At 55.3% G+C, this 21,079-nt stretch overlaps 1 protein-coding gene across 1 annotated transcript in view; it reads right to left on the bottom strand.

The window, feature by feature from the left end:
- Window positions 1-21,079, bottom strand: part of LOC132382818 (serine/threonine-protein kinase BRSK2-like) — a 256,493-nt gene that overhangs the window by 15,706 nt on the left and 219,708 nt on the right. The window contains exons 10-11 of the mRNA XM_059953272.1: window positions 5,576-5,783; window positions 1,449-1,494 (exon numbers count right to left, since the gene is read on the bottom strand). Of these exons, the coding sequence (XP_059809255.1) occupies window positions 1,449-1,494; window positions 5,576-5,783 (254 nt within the window). The remainder of the gene's footprint in view (window positions 1-1,448; window positions 1,495-5,575; window positions 5,784-21,079) is intronic.

Below are 21,079 nucleotides of genomic sequence, written 5' to 3'. Positions count from 1 at the left end.
GGAGATTCATAAGATTCACACGGAGGTTCAACCTAATGAACGTTGGATGGACTAGATAGGGTGGAGGCGGAAAGGATGTATCCTGTGGTGGGGAACTAGAGGGCACAGCCTCAAAATTGAGGAGTGACCTTTTAGAACAGAGGTAAGGAGGAATCTTCTTAGCCAGAGAGTAGTGAATCTGTGGAATGCTCTGCCACAAACTGCAGTGGCAGTTGATCTTTTGGGTGTGTTTAAGGTGGAATTTGATTGTTTCGTGATTGGTCAGGCATCAAAGGATACGGCAAGAAGGCAGGTGTGTGGGGTTGAGTGGGATTTGGGATCAGTCATGATGGAATGGCAGAGCAGACTCGATGGGCTGAATGGCCTAATTCTGCTCCTATGATCTCATGAGGATACTGGGAATGAAGGGGTTAACATGAGGAATGTTTGATGGCTCCAGCACTTGCTGTAGTTGAGAAGAATGAGGGGGTTCCCATTGAAACTAGCTCACTGAGAGGTCTGGAGAGAATGGACAAAGACAGGATGTTCCCAATAGAGGGAGAATCTAGGGCCAGAGGGCACAGGCTCAGAATAGGGCAGAGGTGAGGAGGAATTTATTTCGCCAGAGGGTGGTGATTATGTGCAATTCGTTATATTTAAAACAGAGGTTGGGAGGTTCTTAATTAGTAAGGGTGTCAAAGGCCACAGGGAGAAGGGTTGAGAGGGATGAAAAATCGGCCATGATCGAATGAGGGAGCAGACTCGATGGGACAAATGGCTTGTATGCCTTATGTTGCACCGAGGAGATCCCCCTCAAGTTCCTGTTAAATATTACACCTTTCAACCTCAACCTATGACCTCTAGGTCCAGTCTCTTCAGCTCAGTGAAAAAAGCCTGCTTGCAATTACCCTATTCATACCCCTCAAAATTCTGTTAAATCTTTCTCATTTCCCTACACTACAGGGAATAAACTATTTAATCTTTCCCTACAACTCAGGCACTCAACTCTTGGCAACATCCTTCTTTGTATTCTTTCAGTCTTATTGATATCTTTCCCAAAATTTGGCGACAATGTCTTATATAACTTCAACGTAACACCCTAGCTCCTGTACTCTGTACTCTTGATTCATTATTACCATGCACTCTGTAGGCCTCCCAAGAGCTGGGAATTTGCTGCATCCCGGTGTGTATGACATCAAATGAAACTATGATCTTGCTGAAAGGACTAAATGGCCAACTCCGGCTCCTGTTCCCTACATTTTCAGAAGGTGAATAAGGAAACTGCAAAGGTGACAGGGAGGGAGGAACGCAAAGGACTAACGAGAGGATGAAGCAGAAGGCAGTCAGCGGCAGGGGAGCTGAGGAGAGAGAGCAGAGATCAGGGACTGGGGGATGAATGAGAGGAGAGGGACATCATTCCCACATTGGGAATTCACCATTTCCCCCCGCCCCCGATCTGTCAGACTTACTCTGGAGATGATTCCGGCGTCAGACTCGACATTTCCTCTGTTGGAACTGCATTGGAAGGGGAGAAGGAAGGAGAGAGATCCAGAGATAGAGAGAGAGAGAGGGAAAGTATTTTGATCAATCGGTATCTCCAAGGATAGACAGCACTGTAAGAGTTTACACTCCAGATTCCTGTATCTCCAGTCGGAGGAACAGCAGATGGAGTACAAGTGGACCAGCACGGCCAGCAAAAGAGCACGTTGCCGCAGGGGCACTGAAGATCACCCAACAATGCAACAGCACTGTCACTGGGACTCCAAAGACCACTCCCCGCAACAATGCAACAATCCTGAGGTCCCACAGACCACCCAAACCCATCAACGCAACAGTATTGTTGCTGGGGCCCAAAAGATCAGCCACACCAGCAATGCAGCCGTGAAGCCACAGGGACCCCATTCCCAGACGGTGCTTCCCCTTGTGGACAGAGTGAGCCTGTATAACATGGGTTAACAGTGACCCTTCCCCCTCCCACCCCAACTCCAAACATACCCTCCTTCTTCAAGGCTCATTGGGGGGGGGGGAGCATGAAGACAGACCCCTCTCCAAGATGCATTTAATCTTCTCTGGGTCAGGGCTGGGGTCGAAAGTTGGCATGTCCAGTGGTACAAGCAGTAAACCAGTCACCAGGCTGTTGTCTGACCCGAAACTGCCCAGGGCATTGACTTCCTGACCCATGGACACTACGTGATCTTCAGAGATGCCTTTTCCCATAACAAGGTGGCAAGAACTGAACACAATACTCAAGGTGAGCCCTCACCAACATCTTGTAACATAATGTCCTCTACTCAGTGCCCTGACTGATGAAGGCCAGGGCACTCTCCAGAAGTACAAGAGATGCTGGAAGTCTGGAGCAACACACACAAAATGCTGGAGGAACTCAGCAGGCCAGGCATCATCACTATAATAAATGGGCAAAGTTCTACCAACTTCAAACAGAAGTCTCCCCCTCCCCTACCAATCAGCTCAATTAGTTTATTTCACCCTAGTGCCATTCACCTTCTTCAGCCTCACCCCCATCTTGCCCCCTCCCTATACTTTTGGTGAAGAAAGAAGACGTTTGCAAATTATTTGGGAAACAGAACATCGGGAAAGCTGCAGGCCCTGTCCTCACTGAGCTATTTAGTACCTCCCTGGACTGCTCCAGGGTCACCCCAATCATTCTAGTTCTCAAGAAAGACAAGGTCACTGGGGTTAATCACTTCAGTGGTTATGAAAACCGTTGAAAGTCTGATGTTGACCTACCTTAAGCCCATTACTGGTCCTCTCTCCTCCTGACTCACAACAGGTTGCTTACAGAGTGAATTGCTCAGTTGAGGTTGCAGTTCACTTGCCCCTTCATGATATTCTTCAACATTCTGCTCATTGTCGATAGCTCATGGCTGTTTGCACCACTGTCTTGTAAACTGGTGGGTGCTGTGGTGTTGCCTGCTATGGTATCATCCCGTGTTTTACGCTGGGCATCGAATCACAATCAGATCTGGTCTGTTTCATATGCTAGCGATAGAGTGATTCTGATGGAAGGTGTGTGTGTGTGTTGGTGTGTATCTGTGTGTGTGAGTGTGTACCTGTGTGTGTGAGTGTGTACCTGTGTGTGTGTGTGTGTGTGTGTGTGTGTGTGTGTGTACCTGTGAGTGTGTGTGTGTGTGTGTGTGTGTACCTGTGTGTGTGTGTGTGTGTGCGTGTGAGTGTGTGTACCTGTGAGTGTGTGTGTGAGTGTGTGTGTGTGTGTGTACCTGTGTGTGTGTGTGTGTGTGTGTGTGTGTGAGTGTGTGTGTGTGTGTTACCTTCACTCCACCCTGTCCACTTGTGACTCCACTGTCAGTAAAGTGTGTACCCATGCAGCCAGCGATATCTAACACACCCTCTAGGTTTGATTCCGCCCCATTTATGTCCTACCTTGATCTGACTTCCCAAAATGTGATATCTTGGATTTATGTGAATGAAAATCCATTTTCCCAGCAGTTTGCACTCCTCCATAGATGCTGCCTGACTTGCTGAGCCACAGCCAAAGAGCATTGGGCCCACCTATTACTCTGCCTAGTCCTATCGATCTGCCCCGAACCTAGCTCTTCAAACCTCTTCCATCCATAAACTTACCCAAATTCCTCTTCAATATTGCAATCAAACTCGAATGCACCACTTTCATTGACAGCTTATTCCACCCTCCCTCCACCCTCCGAGTGAAGAAGATCACTCTCATGTTTCCCTTAAACAACTCACCGTTCACTCTTAATGCCATGTTTCATTCTAACCCACTTCTGTCACTTACAGAGGAAATCTGGGCACCTTTCATTCTATGGTTGTGGTCTCAGCTTGAAAGGTCGACTGCTTAGTCCCCTCCCGAGAGACTGCCTGACTTGCTCGGTTCCTTGAGAATTTTGTGTGCTGTTCAAGATTTCCAGAATCTGCAGCATTTCTTCTGTTTGCAATCCATTGGTAACTTTAATAATCTTCCTTACTGTCTACAATACCAACTCGCTGCAAAGTACAGTCCCATCCAAATACATAAGCGATGAACAGTTCACCCCCCCCATGTGCTGCACCTCCCCCCACGGGTGGGCTCTCCTTATAACCTCCTCCGACACCCCCCCCAAGGGCTACACCGCCCCCCACGGGTGGGCTCTCCTTATAACCTCCTCCGACACCCCCCCCAAGGGCTACACCGCCCCCCACGGGTGGGCTCTCCTTATAACCTCCTCCGACACCCCCCCATGTGCTACACCTCCCCCCATGGGTGGGCTCTCCTTATAACCTCCTCCGACACCCCCCCCACGGGCGGGCTCACATTATAACCTCCTCCGACACCCTCCCACGGGTGGGCTCACATTATAACCCCCTCCGACACCCCCCCAAGGGCTACACCTCCCCCCACGGGTGGGCTCACATTATAACCTCCTCCGACACCCCCCCCACGGGCGGGCTCACATTATAACCTCCTCCGACACCCCCCCACGGGTGGGCTCACATTATAACCTCCTCCGACACCCCCCCACGGGCGGGCTCACATTATAACCTCCTCCGACACCCCCCCACGGGTGGGCTCACATTATAACCTCCTCCGACACCCCCCCACGGGTGGGCTCACATTATAACCTCCTCCGACACTCCCCCACGGGTGGGCTCACATTATAACCTCCTCCGACACCCCCCCACGGGCGGGCTCACATTATAACCTCCTCCTTATAACCTCCCTCCCACGGGTGGGCTCACATTATGACCTCCTCCGACACCCCCCCACGGGCGGGCTCACATTATAACCTCCTCCGACACCCCCCCACGGGTGGGCTCACATTATAACCTCCTCCGACACCCCCCCACGGGTGGGCTCACATTATAACCTCCTCCGACACTCCCCCACGGGTGGGCTCACATTATAACCTCCTCCGACACCCCCCCACGGGCGGGCTCACATTATAACCTCCTCCTTATAACCTCCCTCCCACGGGTGGGCTCACATTATGACCTCCTCCGACACCCCCCCACGGGCGGGCTCACATTATAACCTCCTCCGACACCCCCCCCCCCCCCAAGGGCTACACCTCCCCCCACGGGCGGGCTCACATTATAACCTCCTCCGACACCCCCCCCCATGTGCTACACCTCCCCCCACGGGCGGGCTCACATTATAACCTCCTCCGACACCCCCCCAAGGGCTACACCTCCCCCCACGGGCGGGCTCACATTATAACCTCCTCCGACACCCCCCCCCCCAAGGGCTACACCTCCCCCCACGGGCGGGCTCACATTATAACCTCCTCCGACACCCCCCCCCCCATGTGCTACACCTCCCCCCACGGGTGGGCTCACATTATAACCTCCTCCGACACCCCCCCCAAGGGCTACACCGCCCCCCACGGGCGGGCTCACATTATAACCTCCTCCGACACCCCCCCCCCCATGTGCTACACCTCCCCCCACGGGTGGGCTCACATTATAACCTCCTCCGACACCCCCCCACGGGCGGGCTCACATTATAACCTCCTCCGACACCCCCCCACGGGTGGCCTCACATTATAACCTCCTCCGACACCCCCCCACGGGCGGGCTCACATTATAACCTCCTCCGACACCCCCCCACGGGCGGGCTCACCTTGCAACTTCCTCCGATGGAACCGCGGCGAGCCTAGGAAGCTGTTCTTGATGGAGTTGAGGCGGGTCCTCCAGGGCACTCCTCCGACCCCCGGGCTGGAGGGTGGCGTGGCGTTGGGCGTACTGCTGGGGCTCTCCTTTGGCGTGTGGACGGGGGTTCCCAGCGGGGTGGGGAGGGGACTGCCTCTAGGGGAGGGGTGAGGGGTCACCTGTGTGGCAGGGATAGATTTGGCGCTGGTTTTAGTACTTGGGAAAAAACGAGCAGGGCCAGCAGGAATGAAGGGGGGAGAGGGGATGGGGTGGTGGGGGGGAGATGGGGTGGGGTGGTGGCTCTGGGGGGTGTGGGAAGGGGAGGTTGCTGCAAGGTTGATAGGGAGAGGGTTGGATCTGATCGGCTGCAGTGGCTTCTCACTCAGACTGGCCTTGGCCGGCAGCGTTTGTGTCTTGGGGTCAGGCTGGCGGTGATGGTGGTGGTGATGCGCGAGTTTCGATTGCCACACGGTGCCAGGCTGGTGACAGAAGTCCGCAGAAGCGTCGCGCTCGGGTGAGGCGGGCGAGAAGCTAAAGACAGGGCTCTGAGGAGGGACAGAGAACTTACGGACGGGCTGAGTGTTATGGAGAGGAAAAGTCACGTGAAAGTAAATAAAAACAAGAACAGCAGCTTTCAGCAGCGAGGCACAACAGCACAGCGAGAAAGGATTGCAAGCACACAGAAAACGACAAGAGATCCCACCAAAGGGAACGACGGCCCTGGACCCGGCGATGGCTCCGCAGTTTCTCAGTGACTGGCCAATCCGACCCCGGCCAAAAACTCTTCCTTCTTCCCCCCACCACAACCAAATATCCTGGCTACACCTACCATCTACTGATCTCCAGAGACAGATGGCAACAGCGTTGCCCCGGTTGATGTTTCTCTGTCAGAGACAAAGCTGGAAAGTCCCAAGGGATTTTTATTTTGCCTCAATGAACCGCAGAGTCACTGAGAGGTGCTTAAAAATTTAGATACTGAGGGAAAGGTAGCTCTCTAACCCCAACCCCTCACCGCACTGTCAACACAGGGTCTGAATGAATGAATGCAAGGTCAGCACAGAGGCAGGAACAACATATACAACCAGTCAGGATGGAGAGAGAGGTCCAGTAATGGACACTTCCTAACAGATGGAACTGTAGAACTGTATAACCCTTGTACAAGGACACAGGAGGGAGACTTTCATCCCAGTAAAGCATTGTTCAGTCACCGCTATGGACCCTGTCCCATCACCTCAACAGACCCTGTCCCATCACGTCCACAGACCCTGTCCCATCACATCTACAGACCCTGTGCCATCACGTCTACAGACCCTGTCCCATCACCTCTACAGACCCTGTCCCATCACATCCACAGACCCTGTCCCATCACCCCAAAGGACCTTGTCCCATCACCCCTATGGACCCTGTCCCATCACGTCTACAGACCGTGTCCCATCACCCATATGGACCTTGTCCCATCACCCCTATGGACCCTGTCCCATCACCCCAATGGACCTTGTCCCATCAACCCTATGGACCCTGTCCCATCACCCCTATGGACGTCCCATCACCCCTAAGGACTTTGTCCCATCACCTCAACAGACCCTGTCCCATCACCCCAATGGAACTTGTCCCATCACCTCAACATACCCTGTCCCATCACCCCTATGGACCTTGTCCCATCACCTGAACAGACCTTGTCCCATCACCCCTAGAGACCCTGTCCCTTCACCCCTATGGACCTTGTCCCATCACGTCTACGGACCTTGTCCCATCACCCCTATGGACCTTGTCCCATCACCTGAACAGACCCTGTCCCATCACCCTTATTGACCTTGTCCCATCACCCCAATGGACCTTGTCCCATCACCTGAACAGACCTTGTCCCATCACCCCTATGGACCTTGTCCCATCACCCCTATGGACCTTGTCCCATCACCCCTATTGACCTTGTCCCATCACCCCTATGGACCTTGTCCCATCACCTGAACAGACCCTGTCCCATCACCCCTATTGACCTTGTCCCATCACCCCTATGGACCTTGTCCCTTCACCCCTATGGACCTTGACCCTTCACCCCTACGGACCTTGTCCTATCACCCCTATGGACCTTGTCCCATCACCCCTACGGACCTTGTCCCTTCACCCCTACGGACCTTGTCCCATCACCTGAACAGACCTTGTCCCATCACCCCTCTGGACCTTGTCCCATCACCCCTATGGACCTTGTCCCATCACCTCTATGGACCTTGTCCCATCACCCCTATGGACCTTGTCCCATCACCCCTATGGACCCTGTCCCATCACCCCAATGGACCTTGTCCCATCAACCCTATGGACCCTGTCCCATCACCCCTATGGACATCCCATCACCCCTATGGACCGTGGACCATCACCTCAACAGACCCTGACCCATCACGTCTACAGACCCTGTCCCATCACCCCAATGGAACTTGTCCCATCACCTCAACATACCCTGTCCCATCACCCCTATGGACCTTGTCCCATCACCTGAACAGATCTTGCCCCATCACCCCTAGAGACCCTGTGCCTTCACCCCTATGGACCTTGTCCCATCACGTCTACGGACCTTGTCCCATCACCCCTATGGACCTTGTCGCATCACGTCTACGGACCTTGTCCCATCACCCCTATGGACCTTGTCCCATCACCTGAACAGACCCTGTCCCATCACCCCTATTGACCTTGTCCCATCACCCCTATGGACCTTGTCCCATCACCTGAACAGACCTTGTCCCATCACCGCTATGGACCTTGTCCCATCACCCCTATGGACCTTGTCCCATCACCTGAACAGACCTTGTCCCATCACCCCTACTGACCTTGTCCCATCACCCCTATGGACCTTGTCCCATCACCTGAACAGACCCTGTCCCATCACCCCTATTGACCTTGTCCCATCACCCCTATGGACCTTGTCCCTTCACCCCTATGGACCTTGACCCTTCACCCCTACGGACCTTGTCCCATCACCCCTATGGACCTTGTCCCATCACCCCTACGGACCTTGTCCCCACCCCTACGGACCTTGTCCCATCACCTGAACAGACCTTGTCCCATCACCCCTCTGGACCTTGTCCCATCACCCCTATGGACCTTGTCCCATCACCCCTACGGACCTTGTCCCATCACCCTTCTGGACCTTGTCCCATCACCCTGATGGACCCTGTCCCATCACCCCTAAGGACCCTGTCCTTTCACCTCTACAGACCCTGTCCCTTCACTTCTACAGACCCTGACCAATAACCCCTATGGACCTTGTCCCATCACCTGAACAGACCCTGTCCCATCACCTCTACGGACCTTGTCCCATCACCCCTATGGACCTTGTCCCATCACCTCTACGGACCTTGTCCCATCACCCCTATGGACCTTGTCCCATCACCTGAACAGACCCTGTCCCATCACCCCTATTGACCTTGTCCCATCACCCCAAAGGACCTTGTCCCTTCACCCCTATGGACCTTGACCCTTCACCCCTACGGACCTTGTCCCATCACCCCTATGGACCTTGTCCCATCACCCCTACGGACCTTGTCCCTTCACCCCTACGGACCTTGTCCCATCACCTGAACAGACCTTGTCCCATCACCCCTCTGGACCTTGTCCCATCACCCCTATGGACCTTGTCCCATCACCTCTACGGACCTTGTCCCATCACCCCTATGGACCTTGTCCCATCACCCCAATGGACCTTGTCCCATCAACCCTATGGACCCTGTCCCATCACCCCTATGGACCGTGTACCATCACCTCAACAGACCCTGACCCATCACGTCTACAGACCCTGTCCCATCACCCCAATGGAACTTGTCCCATCACCTCAACATACCCTGTCCCATCACCCCTATGGACCTTGTCCCATCACCTGAACAGATCTTGTCCCATCACCCCTAGAGACCCTGTCCCTTCACCCCTATGGACCTTGTCCCATCACGTCTACGGACCCTGTCCCATCACCCCTATTGAACTTGTCCCATCACCCCTATGGACCTTGTCCCATCACCTGAACAGACCTTGTCCCATCACCCTTATGGACCTTGTCCCATCACCCCTATGGACCTTGTCCCATCACCCCTACGGACCTTGTCCCATCACCCTTCTGGACCTTGTCCCATCACCCTGATGGACCATGTCCCATCACCCCTAAGGACCCTGACCCTTCACCTCTACAGACCCTGTCCCTTCACCTGAACAGACCTTGTCCCATCACCCTTATGGACCTTGTCCCATCACCCCTATGGACCTTGTCCCATCACCCCTACGGACCTTGTCCCATCACCCTTCTGGACCTTGTCCCATCACCCTGATGGACCCTGTCCCATCACCCCTATGGACCCTGTCCCATCACCCCAATGGACCTTGTCCCATCAACCCTATGGACCCTGTCCCATCACCCCTATGGACGTCCCATCACCCCTATGGACCTTGTCCCATCACCTGAACAGACCCTGTCCCATCACCTCTACGGACCTTGTCCCATCACCCCTATGGACCTTGTCCCATCACCTCTACGGACCTTGTCCCATCACCCCTATGGACCTTGTCCCATCACCTGAACAGACCCTGTCCCATCACCCCTATTGACCTTGTCCCATCACCCCTATGGACCTTGTCCCTTCACCCCTATGGACCTTGACCCTTCACCCCTACGGACCTTGTCCCATCACCCCTATGGACCTTGTCCCATCACCCCTACGGACCTTGTCCCTTCACCCCTACGGACCTTGTCCCATCACCTGAACAGACCTTGTCCCATCACCCCTCTGGACCTTGTCCCATCACCCCTATGGACCTTGTCCCATCACCTCTACGGACCTTGTCCCATCACCCCTATGGACCTTGTCCCATCACCCCAATGGACCTTGTCCCTTCAACCCTATAGACCCTGTCCCATCACCCCTATGGACGTCCCATCACCCCTATGGACCGTGTACCATCACCTCAACAGACCCTGACCCATCACGTCTACAGACCCTGTCCCATCACCCCAATGGAACTTGTCCCATCACCTCAACATACCCTGTCCCATCACCCCTATGGACCTTGTCCCATCACCTGAACAGATCTTGTCCCATCACCCCTAGAGACCCTGACCCTTCACCCCTATGGACCTTGTCCCATCACGTCTACGGACCTTGTCCCATCACCCCTATGGACCTTGTCCCATCACCTGAACAGACCCTGTCCCATCACCCCTATTGACCTTGTCCCATCACCCCTATGGACCTTGTCCCATCACCTGAACAGACCTTGTCCCATCACCCTTATGGACCTTGTCCCATCACCCCTATGGACCTTGTCCCATCACCTGAACAGACCTTGTCCCATCACCCTTACTGACCTTGTCGCATCACCCCTATGGACCTTGTCCCATCACCTGAACAGACCCTGTCCCATCACCCCTATTGACCTTGTCCCATCACCCCTATGGACCTTGTCCCTTCACCCCTATGGACCTTGACCCTTCACCCCCACGGACCTTGTCCCATCACCCCTATGGACCTTGTCCCATCACCCCTACGGACCTTGTCCCTTCACCCCTACGGACCTTGTCCCATCACCTGAACAGACCTTGTCCCATCACCCCTCTGGACCTTGTCCCATCACCCCTATGGACCCTGTCCCATCACCCCTACGGACCTTGTCCCATCACCCTTCTGGACCTTGTCTCATCACCCTGATGGACCCTGTCCCATCACCCCTAAGGACCCTGTCCCTTCACCTCTACAGACCCTGTCCCTTCACCTCTACAGACCCTGACCAATAACCCCTATGGACCTTGTCCCATCACCTGAACAGACCCTGTCCCATCACCTCTACGGACCTTGTCCCATCACCCCTATGGACCTTGTCCCATCACCTCTACGGACCTTGTCCCATCACCCCTATGGACCTTGTCCCATCACCTCTACGGACCTTGTCCCATCACCCCTATTGACCTTGTCCCATCACCCCTATTGGAACTTGTCCCTTCACCCCTATGGAACTTGTCCCATCACCCTGATGGAACTTGTCCCATCACCCCTACGGAACTTGTCCCTTCACCCCAATGGACCTTGTCCTTTCACCCCGATGGACCTTGTCCCATCACCCTATTGGAACTTGTCCCTTCACCCCTTTGGAACTTGTGCCATCACCCTGATGGAACTTGTCCCTTCACCCCTATGGAACTTGTCCCTTCACCCCTATGGAACTTGTCCCATCACCCCTAAGGACCTTGTCACATCACCCCTAAGGACCTTGTCCCATCACCCTGATGGAACTTGTCCCATCACCCTGATGGAACTTGTCCCTTCACCCTTATGGACCTTGTCCCAGCACCCTGATGGACCCTGTCCCATCACCTCTACAGACCCTGTCCCATCACCTCTACAGACCCTGTCTCTTCACCCCTACGGAACTTGCCCCATCACCCCTATGGACCTTGTCTCTTCACCCCTACGGACCTTGTCCCTTCACCCCTACGGACCTTGTCCCATCACCTGAACAGACCTTGACCCATCACCCCTCTGGACCTTGTCCCATCACCCCTATGGACCTTGTCCCATCACCTCTATGGACCTTGTCCCATCACCCCTATGGACCTTGTCCCATCACCCCTATGGACCCCGTCCCATCACCCCAATGGACCTTGTCCCATCAACCCTATGGACCCTGTCCCATCACCCCTATGGACGTCCCATCACCCCTATGGACCGTGGACCATCACCTCAACAGACCCTGACCCATCACGTCTACAGACCCTGTCCCATCACCCCAATGGAACTTGTCCCATCACCTCAACATACCCTGTCCCATCACCCCTATGGACCTTGTCCCATCACCTGAACAGATCTTGCCCCATCACCCCTAGAGACCCTGTGCCTTCACCCCTATGGACCTTGTCCCATCACGTCTACGGACCTTGTCCCATCACCCCTATGGACCTTGTCGCATCACGTCTACGGACCTTGTCCCATCACCCCTATGGACCTTGTCCCATCACCTGAACAGACCCTGTCCCATCACCCCTATTGACCTTGTCCCATCACCCCTATGGACCTTGTCCCATCACCTGAACAGACCTTGTCCCATCACCCCTATGGACCTTGTCCCATCACCCCTATGGACCTTGTCCCATCACCTGAACAGACCATGTCCCATCACCCCTACTGACCTTGTCCCATCACCCCTATGGACCTTGTCCCATCACCTGAACAGACCCTGTCCCATCACCCCTATTGACCTTGTCCCATCACCCCTATGGACCTTGTCCCTTCACCCCTATGGACCTTGACCCTTCACCCCTACGGACCTTGTCCCATCACCCCTATGGACCTTGTCCCATCACCCCTACGGACCTTGTCCCCACCCCTACGGACCTTGTCCCATCACCTGAACAGACCTTGTCCCATCACCCCTCTGGACCTTGTCCCATCACCCCTATGGACCTTGTCCCATCACCCCTACGGACCTTGTCCCATCACCCTTCTGGACCTTGTCCCATCTCCCTGATGGACCCTGTCCCATCACCCCCAAGGACCCTGTCCTTTCACCTCTACAGACCCTGTCCCTTCACCTCTACAGACCCTGACCAATAACCCCTATGGACCTTGTCCCATCACCTGAACAGACCCTGTCCCATCACCCCTATGGACCTTGTCCCATCACCTCTACGGACCTTGTCCCATCACCCCTATGGACCTTGTCCCATCACCTGAACAGACCCTGTCCCATCACCCCTATTGACCTTGTCCCATCACCCCTATGGACCTTGACCCTTCACCCCTATGGACCTTGACCCTTCACCCCTACGGACCTTGTCCCATCACCCCTATGGACCTTGTCCCATCACCCCTACGGACCTTGTCCCTTCACCCCTACGGACCTTGTCCCATCACCTGAACAGACCTTGTCCCATCACCCCTCTGGACCTTGTCCCATCACCCCTATGGACCTTGTCCCATCACCTCTACGGACCTTGTCCCATCACCCCTATGGACCTTGTCCCATCACCCCAATGGACCTCGTCCCATCAACCCTATGGACCCTGTCCCATCACCCCTATGGACGTCCCATCACCCCTATGGACCGTGTACCATCACCTCAACAGACCCTGACCCATCACGTCTACAGACCCTGTCCCATCACCCCAATGGAACTTGTCCCATCACCCCAACATACCCTGTCCCATCACCCCTATGGACCTTGTCCCATCACCTGAGCAGATCTTGTCCCATCACCCCTAGAGACCCTGTCCCTTCACCCCTATGGACCTTGTCCCATCACGTCTACGGACCTTGTCCCATCACCCCTATGGACCTTGTCCCATCACCTGAACAGACCCTGTCCCATCACCCCTATTGACCTTGTCCCATCACCCCTATGGACCTTGTCCAATCACCTGAACAGACCTTGTCCCATCACCCTTATGGACCTTGTCCCATCACCCCTATGGACCTTGTCCCATCACCCCTACGGACCTTGTCCCATCACCCTTCTGGACCTTGTCCCATCACCCTGATGGACCCTGTCCCATCACCCCTAAGGACCCTGACCCTTCACCTCTACAGACCCTGTCCCTTCACCTGAACAGACCTTGTCCCATCACCCTTATGGACCTTGTCCCATCACCCCTATGGACCTTGTCCCATCACCCCTACGGACCTTGTCCCATCACCCTTCTGGACCTTGTCCCATCACCCTGATGGACCCTGTCCCATCACCCCTATGGACCCTGTCCCATCACCCCAAGGGACCTTGTCCCATCAACCCTATGGACCCTGTCCCATCACCCCTATGGACATCCCATCACCCCTATGGACCTTGTCCCATTACGTGAACAGACCCTGTCCCATCACCTCTACGGACCTTGTCCCATCACCCCTATGGACCTTGTCCCATCACCTCTACGGACCTTGTCCCATCACCCCTATGGACCTTGTCCCATCACCTGAACAGACCCTGTCCCATCACCCCTATTGACCTTGTCCCATCACCCCTATGGACCTTGTCCCTTCACCCCTATGGACCTTGACCCTTCACCCCTACGGACCTTGTCCCATCACCCCTATGGACCTTGTCCCATCACCCCAATGGACCTTGTCCCATCAACCCTATGGACCCTGTCCCATCACCCCTATGGACGTCCCATCACCCCTATGGACCGTGTACCATCACCTCAACAGACCCTGACCCATCACGTCTACAGACCCTGTCCCATCACCCCAATGGAACTTGTCCCATCACCTCAACATACCCTGTCCCATCACCCCTATGGACCTTGTCCCATCACCTGAACAGATCTTGTCCCATCACCCCTAGAGACCCTGTCCCTTCACCCCTATGGACCTTGTCCCATCACGTCTACGGACCTTGTCCCATCACCCCTATGGACCTTGTCCCATCACCTGAACAGACCCTGTCCCATCACCCCTATTGACCTTGTCCCATCACCCCTATGGACCTTGTCCCATCACCTGAACAGACCTTGTCCCATCACCCTTATGGACCTTGTCCCATCACCCCTATGGACCTTGTCCCATCACCTGAACAGACCTTGTCCCATCACCCTTACTGACCTTGTCGCATCACCCCTATGGACCTTGTCCCATCACCTGAACAGACCCTGTCCCATCACCCCTATTGACCTTGTCCCATCACCCTTATGGACCTTGTCCCTTCACCCCTATGGACCTTGACCCTTCACCCCCACGGACCTTGTCCCATCACCCCTATGGACCTTGTCCCATCACCCCTACGGACCTTGTCCCTTCACCCCTACGGACCTTGTCCCATCACCTGAACAGACCTTGTCCCATCACCCCTCTGGACCTTGTCCCTTCACCCCTATGGAACTTGTCCCATCACCCCTAAGGACCTTGTCCCATCACCCCTAAGGACCTTGTCCCATCACCCTGATGGAACTTGTCCCATCACCCTGATGGAACTTGTCCCTTCACCCTTATGGACCTTGTCCCAGCACCCTGATGGACCCTGTCCCATCACCTCTACAGACCCTGTCCCATCACCTCTACAGACCCTGTCTCTTCACCCCTACGGAACTTGCCCCATCACCCCAATGGACCTTGTCTCTTCACCCCGATGGACCTTGTCCCATCACCTCTATGGACTGTTTCCCATCACCTCTACGGACCTTGTCCCATCACCCCTATGGAACTTGTCCCAGCACCCTGATGGAACTTGTCCCATCACCTCTACAGACCCTGTCCCTTCACCTCTACAGACCCTGTCCCTTCACCCCTATGGACCTTGTCCCATCACCTCTACAGACCCTGTCCCTTCACCCCTATGGACGCTGTCCCATCACCTCTATGGACTGTTTCCCATCACCTCTACAGACCCTGTCTCTTCACCCCTACGGAACTTGCCCCATCACCCCAATGGACCTTGTCCCTTCAGCCCGATGGACCTTGTCCCATCACCCCAATGGACCTTGTCCCTTCACCCCTATGGACCTTGTCCCATCACCTCTACAGACCCTGTCCCTTCACCCCTATGGACCCTGTCCCATCACCTCTACGGACCCTGTCCCATCACCCCTATGGAACCTGTCTCAACACCCCTATGGACCTTGTCCCATCACCTCTACGGACTGTGACCCATCACGTCCACAGACCCTGTACCTTCACCTCTACAGACCCTGTCCCATCACCTCTACGGAGCCTGTCCCTTCAACTCCACAGACCCTGTCCCTTCACCCCTATGGACCTTGTCCGTTCACCCCTATGGAACTTGTCCCATCACCACTATAGACCCTGTCCCTTCACCCCTATGGACCATGTCCCTTCACCCCTATTGACGCTGTCCCTTCACCCCTATGGACGCTGTCCCATCACCCCTACGGACCCTGTCCCTTCACCCCTACGGAACTTGTCCCTTCACCCCTATGGACCTTGTCCCATCACCTCTACGGACCTTGTCCCTTCACCCCTAAGGACCTTGTCCCTTCACCCCTATTGGACCTTGTCCCATCACCCTGATGGAACTTGTCCCATTACCCTGATGGAACTTGTCCCTTCACCCCTATGGACCCTGTCCCTTCACCCCTATGGAACATGTCCAATTACCCTGATGGAACTTGTCGCTTCACCCCTATGGACCTTGTCCCATTACCCAGATGGAACTTGTCCCTTCACCCCTATGGACCCTGTCCCTTCACCCCTATGGACCCTGTCCCTTCACCCCTATGGAACTTGTCCCATTACCCTTATGGACCTTGTCCCATCACCCCTATGGACCTTGTCCCATCACCCCTACGGACCTTGTCCCATCACCCTTCTGGACCTTGTCCCATCACCCTGATGGACCCTGTCCCATCACCCCTATGGACCCTGTCCCATCACCCCAATGGACCTTGTCCCATCAACCCTATGGACCCTGTCCCATCACCCCTATGGACGTCCCATCACCCCTATGGACCTTGTCCCATCACCTGAACAGACCCTGTCCCATCACCTCTACGGACCTTGTCCCATCACCCCTATGGACCCTGTCCCATCACCCCAATGGACCTTGTCCCATCAACCCTATGGACCCTGTCCCATCACCCCTATGGACGTCCCATCACCCCTATGTACCTTGTCCCATCACCCCTACGGACCTTGTCCCATCACCCTTCTGGACCTTGTCCCATCACCCTGATGGACCCTGTCCCATCACCCCTAAGGACCCTGTCCTTTCACCTCTACAGACCCTGTCCCTTCACCTCTACAGACCCTGACCAATAACCCCTATGGACCTTGTCCCATCATCTGAACAGACCCTGTCCCATCACCTCTACGGACCTTGTCCCATCAACCCTATGGACCCTGTCCCATCACCCCTATGGACGTCCCATCACCCCTATGGACCTTGTCCCATCACCTGAACAGACCCTGTCCCATCACCTCTACGGACCTTGTCCCATCACCCCTATGGACCCTGTCCCATCACCCCAATGGACCTTGTCCCATCAACCCTATGGACCCTGTCCCATCACCCCTATGGACGTCCCATCACCCCTATGGACCGTGTACCATCACCTCAACAGACCCTGACCCATCACGTCTACAGACCCTGTCCCATCACCCCAATGGAACTTGTCCCATCACCTCAACATACCCTGTCCCATCACCCCTATGGACCTTGTCCCATCACCTGAACAGATCTTGTCCCATCACCCCTAGAGACCCTGTGCCTTCACCCCTATGGACCTTGTCCCATCACGTCTACGGACCTTGTCCCATCACCCCTATGGACCTTGTCGCATCACGTCTACGGACCTTGTCCCATCACCCCTATGGACCTTGTCCCATCACCTGAACAGACCCTGTCCCATCACCCCTATTGACCTTGTCCCATCACCCCTATGGACCTTGTCCCATCACCTGAACAGGGTTCCTTGTCCCATCACCCCTATGGACCTTGTCCCATCACCCCTATGGACCTTGTCCCATCACCTGAACAGACCCTGTCCCATCACCCCTATTGACCTTGTCCCATCACCCCTATGGACCTTGTCCCTTCACCCCTATGGACCTTGACCCTTCACCCCTACGGACCTTGTCCCATCACCCCTATGGACCTTGTCCCATCACCCCTACGGACCTTGTCCCTTCACCCCTACGGACCTTGTCCCATCACCTGAACAGACCTTGTCCCATCACCCCTCTGGACCCTGTCCCATCACCCCTATTGACCTTGTCCCATCACCCCTATGGACCTTGTCCCTTCACCCCTATGGACCTTGACCCTTCACCCCTACGGACCTTGTCCCATCACCCCTATGGACCTTGTCCCATCACCCCTACGGACCTTGTCCCTTCACCCCTACGGACCTTGTCCCATCACCTGAACAGACCTTGTCCCATCACCCCTCTGGACCTTGTCCCATCACCCCTATGGACCTTGTCCCATCACCCCTACGGACCTTGTCCCATCACCCTTCTGGACCTTGTCCCATCACCCTGATGGACCCTGTCCCATCACCCCTAAGGACCCTGTCCTTTCACCTCTACAGACCCTGTCCCTTCACCTCTACAGACCCTGACCAATAACCCCTATGGACCTTGTCCCATCACCTGAACAGACCCTGTCCCATCACCTCTACGGACCTTGTCCCATCACCCCTATGGACCTTGTCCCATCACCTCTACGGACCTTGTCCCATCACCCCTATGGACCTTGTCCCATCACCTCTACGGACCTTGTCCCATCACCCCTATTGACCTTGTCCCATCACCCCTATTGGAACTTGTCCCTTCACCCCTATGGAACTTGTCCCATCACCCTGATGGAACTTGTCCCATCACCCCTACGGAACTTGTCCCTTCACCCCAATGGACCTTGTCCCTTCACCCCTATGGACCTTGTCCCATCACCTCTACAGACCCTGTCCCTTCACCCCTATGGACCCTGTCCCATCACCTCTACGGACCCTGTCCCATCACCCCTATCGAACCTGTCTCAACACCCCTATGGACCTTGTCCCATCACCTCTACGGACTGTGACCCATCACGTCCACAGACCCTGTACCTTCACCTCTACAGACCCTGTCCCATCACCTCTACGGAGCCTGTCCCTTCAACTCCACAGACCCTGTCCCTTCACCCCTATGGACCTTGTCCGTTCACCCCTATGGAACTTGTCCCATCACCACTATAGACCCTGTCCCTTCACCCCTATGGACCATGTCCCTTCACCCCTATTGACGCTGTCCCTTCACCCCTATGGACGCTGTCCCATCACCCCTACGGACCCTGTCCCTTCACCCCTACGGAACTTGTCCCTTCACCCCTATGGACCTTGTCCCATCACCTCTACGGACCTTGTCCCTTCACCCCTAAGGACCTTGTCCCTTCACCCCTATTGGACCTTGTCCCATCACCCTGATGGAACTTGTCCCATTACCCTGATGGAACTTGTCCCTTCACCCCTATGGACCCTGTCCCTTCACCCCTATGGAACATGTCCAATTACCCTGATGGAACTTGTCGCTTCACCCCTATGGACCTTGTCCCATTACCCAGATGGAACTTGTCCCTTCACCCCTATGGACCCTGTCCCTTCACCCCTATGGACCCTGTCCCTTCACCCCTATGGAACTTGTCCCATTACCCTTATGGACCTTGTCCCATCACCCCTATGGACCTTGTCCCATCACCCCTACGGACCTTGTCCCATCACCCTTCTGGACCTTGTCCCATCACCCTGATGGACCCTGTCCCATCACCCCTATGGACCCTGTCCCATCACCCCAATGGACCTTGTCCCATCAACCCTATGGACCCTGTCCCATCACCCCTATGGACGTCCCATCACCCCTATGGACCTTGTCCCATCACCTGAACAGACCCTGTCCCATCACCTCTACGGACCTTGTCCCATCACCCCTATGGACCCTGTCCCATCACCCCAATGGACCTTGTCCCATCAACCCTATGGACCCTGTCCCATCACCCCTATGGACGTCCCATCACCCCTATGTACCTTGTCCCATCACCCCTACGGACCTTGTCCCATCACCCTTCTGGACCTTGTCCCATCACCCTGATGGACCCTGTCCCATCACCCCTAAGGACCCTGTCCTTTCACCTCTACAGACCCTGTCCCTTCACCTCTACAGACCCTGACCAATAACCCCTATGGACCTTGTCCCATCATCTGAACAGACCCTGTCCCATCACCTCTACGGACCTTGTCCCATCAACCCTATGGACCCTGTCCCATCACCCCTATGGACGTCCCATCACCCCTATGGACCTTGTCCCATCACCTGAACAGACCCTGTCCCATCACCTCTACGGACCTTGTCCCATCACCCCTATGGACCCTGTCCCATCACCCCAATGGACCTTGTCCCATCAACCCTATGGACCCTGTCCCATCACCCCTATGGACGTCCCATCACCCCTATGGACCGTGTACCATCACCTCAACAGACCCTGACCCATCACGTCTACAGACCCTGTCCCATCACCCCAATGGAACTTGTCCCATCACCTCAACATACCCTGTCCCATCACCCCTATGGACCTTGTCCCATCACCTGAACAGATCTTGTCCCATCACCCCTAGAGACCCTGTGCCTTCACCCCTATGGACCTTGTCCCATCACGTCTACGGACCTTGTCCCATCACCCCTATGGACCTTGTCGCATCACGTCTACGGACCTTGTCCCATCACCCCTATGGACCTTGTCCCATCACCTGAACAGACCCTGTCCCATCACCCCTATTGACCTTGTCCCATCACCCCTATGGACCTTGTCCCATCACCTGAACAGGGTTCCTTGTCCCATCACCCCTATGGACCTTGTCCCATCACCCCTATGGACCTTGTCCCATCACCTGAACAGACCCTGTCCCATCACCCCTATTGACCTTGTCCCATCACCCCTATGGACCTTGTCCCTTCACCCCTATGGACCTTGACCCTTCACCCCTACGGACCTTGTCCCATCACCCCTATGGACCTTGTCCCATCACCCC

Source organism: Hypanus sabinus, chromosome 29 (genome assembly GCF_030144855.1).
Source record: "Hypanus sabinus isolate sHypSab1 chromosome 29, sHypSab1.hap1, whole genome shotgun sequence".
In the NCBI taxonomy this organism is placed as follows: domain Eukaryota; kingdom Metazoa; phylum Chordata; class Chondrichthyes; order Myliobatiformes; family Dasyatidae; genus Hypanus; species Hypanus sabinus.
Note: the sequence above shows the minus strand (reverse complement) of the source record. Positions and strands in the feature narration are given on the sequence as shown.